Raw genomic sequence first — 5,473 nt, 5'->3', positions numbered from 1 at the left:
TGTATAATATTGTATAATATTTATGTATAAACGTGTATATATACATAAAATATTGTGTTTTAGTGTTTTGTGAATTGTATTTGCATCTAAACACTTTATATCCCCAGAATGTATAAATCACTGAAAGCATATTAATTGGGATTAATTGCAGCTTGGCCTGTTTTGTGTACCGACTGGATTCAATGCAGCTTTTCTATAATAATATTGAAAGCTATTTTGAATTTAAATGAATGTTTTGGAGTGAGTTTGAACTTAATTTACTATGTTCCTTGAGATTCAGCCTATCAGGTTCACCAGTACCATGGTTACAGAATTCAGAATTCGGAACAGTGAGCGGAATTGCATCACAGTCTGACTCAAAAGCTGTTCCTGCACAAGAGAAATCTATTCAGACCTTCAGTAACCAGCGACACAGCAACTAGCAGCACTTAGCAGCACTTAGCAGCGATCAGTATTTCTCTTGTACTCCTGGTCATTATCATCTGTAGTAAGTCGCCTTGTAATAATTTATCAATGAATCTTTTTTGTTATAGTTGAATATTAACTGGTATTCTGAACACTTTTCAGACCGTTTTTATTTGTTTTTCTGTAATTTTATTATTGTACTGAGAGCTGTAAGAACCTTTAGTCCTTTATGTTTTAAGATTTTTCAATTTCCGAGGAGAAAAGTATTTTTTGTGTACTATACTTAATGTTTGTCTTTAAAACTGTAGGTTATTGATTTCCTCCATCACTGAGAGTTTGATTGATTGATTATTTAATTTTTAGGTAGAATGAACCAGGAAATGATGGCCTCACTGTATGTGGGTGATCTGCACCCCGAGGTGACAGAAGCCTTGCTTGCGTGGACATTCAGCCCTGCAGGCAGCATTCACTCCATCCGGCTCTGCAGGGACTGGAGGACCCGCTCCTCACTCGGCTACGCTTTTGTCAACTTTGAGCAGCGGGCTGACGGTAATACACAAACCACACAGAACACTGAAGAACGCTGTTCCATACACTGTTTCTGCATTTTATACCAGTTTATAGCCTACTAAAGTCTACATGTCTAATTCAACATTATTTTACTGTTTACTGTTTTAAGTTATGTGCCTTATAATGACATGAGGTTTTGTTGAAACTGTTATTAATTTTTACAAATTATTAAAATAAATACTTCAGTTAAAAGTGTGATTAAGTTAATCAACCAAAGCATTTTTCATAACCTTTCTTACCCATCTTCACCAAAGGTGCCAATAATTCTGAACATGAGCTTATCTAGCCTTTTTAATTGAAATGAATGAGCTGTAATTCATTTTGTTCCCTCAGCTGAGCGAGCAATGGAAATGTTTCATTTTGAGCTCCTTATGGGACGGCCTATGCGCGTCCAGTGGTCTCAGAGGGATTCATCCCTGAGGAACTCCACCGTTGGAAACCTGTTCATCAAGAACCTGGACAAGTCGATTGACACCTTGGCCCTTTTTCACACCTTCTCGGCCTTTGGGAAGGTCCTGTCTTGCAAGGTTCGGGCTTTGAACTGTTTGGATCTGAATAGCATCTGTATAGTGTGATTAGCATGCATTTTATACTAAAGTCCTGTATTAGTTCTGTTTAATATAAATTGTGTGTTGACATGATGTGTCTCTCCTGAAGGTTGTAGGTGATGAGAAGGGGTCGGAAGGGTACGGCTACGTCCATTTTGAGTCTGCAGAGGCAGCGGATTTTGCCATGAACCGGCTCAACGCCAAAGTGTTGAACGGCCGTAAAGTGTAAGCCATGTGTAAATTACTACGTTTTAGCAGCCTGGGTTCTAATGTCAGGGTTCTCTTTCGCTCTTTTGTGTTGAACTAATTCCATTTGATTTTTTTTTTAAATCCTTATATTGTTGATATAAAGGTTCTGTTTGGTCACATGAGGGTATTTCAGCCAACATCAGCTTGTAATTTTGGTGGCGTAGGCATAAAGACTTAGAGCAGTGCCTCTGTTGTGTTACAGCTTCATTGAACGCTTTAAATCCCGTGAGGAGCGCAAGGCTCAGACGGGCCACTGGGGCTGTAAGCCGTTGTATGTGGATGTGGCCCAGCGGAAAGAGGAACGTCAGGCTTACCCTGCCAATCAGAACAGGCAGAGGATGGCGAGCATACAGGTTAATAACATATAGAACATCTACCAACCCGTGGTGTACACATTAAAATGATTCAGTATTGCATTTAGATATTGCAGTTAAAGGGGTCACTGCCTGCAAAAGAATGAGAACCCCGTTCTAACTACCCCAAGTTACCTCAAGAGGCTACTGCTAACTGGATATGGCTATCTGCTAGCTGTGATGATGATCTGAGAGAAAAAAGATGAAATAAAGTGTGTTAATGGCTGTGTGTATCTGTCTTACAGGCTCAGAACCTGGCTGTCTCTTTCAGCCCCAGCCAGAAGGTCGAGCCCCGCCCGGATCTGCTCTGGGTTGCCCAGACCATCCAGACACAATGTGAGTCACAGCTGTCTGATTGTATATCAGTGTTACACTTGTTATACAGTGTGTATTCCCGTCTCTCTCCACGGCTGCATAGTGACTGAATAGTACTAGCATAGCAGGATATGGTTTAGGATGAAGCCTGTAACTATATGTCTTTGTTTGGTGCTTTTTTCTGTATGCAGATGTCCAGAATATACCCGATGTAGTTCAGCCTGTACTGGTGCATCAGCAGACCGGTGGCACCATCACATCAACTAGTCAGGCACCATGTTTGAATGAAGAGTGTACAACCATCATTACACCAACACCTGATGGTACTGTTCCAGTGACAGACACAGTGTCAGCTGTAGGAAAAGTTCAATCTGTAGATTGTGTCCCACCTGTAGACACTCTTCTAAGTGTCCCCGTTGTAGAGACAGTTCCACCTGTAGATAGTGTTTCAGGTCTAAATTCAGCTGCAGATGAGGTTCCAGCTCCACCTCAAGCTCCAGATGCAGCTGAAATGCCTTCTACATCAATCAGTGAAGTGCAGAAGGACATGGACACAACGGTAAGAACAAAGCTCTAATTGTGTAATTATAATTTTGAGTAATAATAATAATAATAATAATAATAGTAGTAGTAATAATAATAATAATAATAATAATAATAATATGTTTGCAGGATGTATCCACATATCCACCAGCTGGGAAGCGTCTGACTATCTACATGTTGGAGTCATCTCGTTTATACGACCAGATCCAGATGGCGCGTGAGTCTCACACTCATATACACACACAAACACACACATAAATATGGCTCATATACACTCCTGCTCTGCAACTCAGTGATTTAATACACTTTATTTTACTTCCCCATTACTGTTTGGAACGTGTTTCCTTGCGTAGAACTAAAACTTCTACAAGCTCCGGCTTTCGACTCCTCTTGCTTTTGTTAGACAATAACAATGTATAGAAAGAGTCTGGCCTCTGAGCCCCGTTCATTTTACATGATTTGGATGGCTGGCACCATTCACTCTTCCTCCCTAACACACCTCGCACTCTGAATCTCTCTCTTTCTACAGATGATCACCTGTTACCTCTGGTCGAGGAAATCCACCCGACTCAGGCTAACAAGATCACCTGGATGCTTTTGGAGGATGCGAACAATTTTGAGATCATAGACATGATTGCATACCCTGAGCTCCTGCATACCAAGGTGAGCACACACACACAAACACACACATACATTTTTTTCAATATACCAAGTGTTTCGTATCTGATTCTTACAACTGTTGATATTAAAATGTGTATGTGTGTGTTTGTGTGCAGGTGGATGAAATGGATGCACTCCTGAAGGCGAGGGACGCTGGATGCAAGCCGGTGAAGATTTTTAATGAAAACTAGACATGTGCTGATAATCGGTTGTGTGACACACAACAATATTTCATATTTAGATTTATCGTCAAAACACAGTTTACACAGGGATAAAAAGTTCCATTAACAAAGCAGTCAGACACACACACACACACACACACACACACACACACACACACACAGAGACTAAAACCACTCTACATTTCTATTTCAGGAAACCCTGAAGGTGTTATTTAACAACAGCAATAAGAAGAATAAGAAGAACAAGAAGAGAAAGAATAAATACAATACAATACAATAAAACACTGCAACCAATATTGTACATATTATGAAGTGGTCTTTGTCTTGATTATTGTCCTTTATTTAGAATTTAAAGATTGTAAATGAATTAGCTCCAGAATGTTAAAATCTTAAGCATTAACTGAGAAGAATTAACGTCACAGAGTCAGAACTCACAGAGATTACGTTGTAAATGGCTGAGTTAGTTAAAGAACGAAGATTTGACCTGATTGCTGAGACTTTGTCAGAAATGGGGGAATATTCTTCAAATAGTGTCTTGTCAAATCTGAGAATAACTTCTCTAAAAGACCATGAGCACCCTAGTTATCTCAGAAATCTGAAATGATCTTAAATCTGAATGTTCATTAAATCTCAGCGTTCAACATTAGATCAGGGACTTCACTAGAGATTTATTCATTTTTTCAAGCCACCAAAACATTTTTGTAGTCATGTATATTTTAGAGTAAAAATGGGTGTGAAATCTATAGAAATAAGGCTATTTTTGGTCATGGTATACCTGTCTCATAAATTGTGTTAGAGACTGATCTGATATGACTTACTTAAATTATATGAAAATGAAGAAATTAAAGTCCACTTTGTCCACATCCAATAACAACAAAAGGGGAAAATGGCTGTACTATGTAGCCAAAACACTTTGGGGATTTTATTTAGAGAGAAAGTGAGCGAGTGAGACAGAAAGTGAGTGAGTGAGTGTGTCAATTACTAATTGAATTTTATCTGCACCATTATTTTCAGTAGAAACAAGCAGGGGGAAAAATGCTTAATTGTTCCAAATGATTGGTTCTAAGCAACCTCTACTTCACAAGCAAGTCAATGACTTAGCCTCTGGAATTATTCAAGTACATCTGGATGAGGTAATTTATTCACACCACATCCAGTGGTTTCTGATCGTGTTTGACTGCGCGCTGCAAGACTTAACCAGCTCGTCTGCATTAACAGAGGATGAAGCAAAAAGCCCAATCACCAGGTTGTGTTTGGTGGGGAGGCTCAATTTTAACAATCTCCTCAGTGTCTCTCGAATTTAAATCAAACGCCCATTCACAAACATACCGCAACTTTTTTTTTTTTGAGTGAGATACTCAGAGATACTCAGAAATAAACTGATATTAACGTTAATCACTTTGCCCTCTCAGCCAACAACCCATTATGTGTAATAAAGTTGTGTGTAGTAAAGTGGAAAAAAGTATTGAACACGCTAAGAAAAGCAATTCTCCGAGGTAAGGTAAGGCAAGGAACCGCTGAAATTCGTAAGTAATTATACCCCCTATCTGTGCAAATTAATATTAGCTGGGTTAGTGAATTGATGGTCTATAAAAAGGCTTTTGGTTACCAAGGTGTCACACAAGAAACAACTCATGATGGATAAAAG

At 39.2% G+C, this 5,473-nt stretch overlaps 1 protein-coding gene across 1 annotated transcript; it reads left to right on the top strand.

Moving 5' to 3' along the window:
• The first annotated feature begins 67 nt into the window (after positions 1 to 67).
• LOC108271546 (polyadenylate-binding protein 1A) lies at positions 68 to 4,127 on the top strand. The gene is made up of 11 exons (XM_017479189.3): positions 68 to 487; positions 769 to 954; positions 1,309 to 1,502; positions 1,633 to 1,748; positions 1,975 to 2,125; positions 2,371 to 2,461; positions 2,632 to 2,999; positions 3,113 to 3,200; positions 3,513 to 3,646; positions 3,760 to 3,810; positions 4,019 to 4,127. The coding sequence occupies exons 2-11, from the start codon at positions 774 to 776 to the stop codon at positions 4,103 to 4,105; spliced, it is 1,461 nt and encodes a 486-aa protein (XP_017334678.2). The 5' UTR covers positions 68 to 487; positions 769 to 773; the 3' UTR covers positions 4,106 to 4,127.
• The last annotated feature ends 1,346 nt before the right edge of the window (positions 4,128 to 5,473 follow it).

Source organism: Ictalurus punctatus, chromosome 1, assembly GCF_001660625.3.
Source record: "Ictalurus punctatus breed USDA103 chromosome 1, Coco_2.0, whole genome shotgun sequence".
Lineage (NCBI taxonomy): Eukaryota > Metazoa > Chordata > Actinopteri > Siluriformes > Ictaluridae > Ictalurus > Ictalurus punctatus.
Note: the sequence above shows the minus strand (reverse complement) of the source record. Positions and strands in the feature narration are given on the sequence as shown.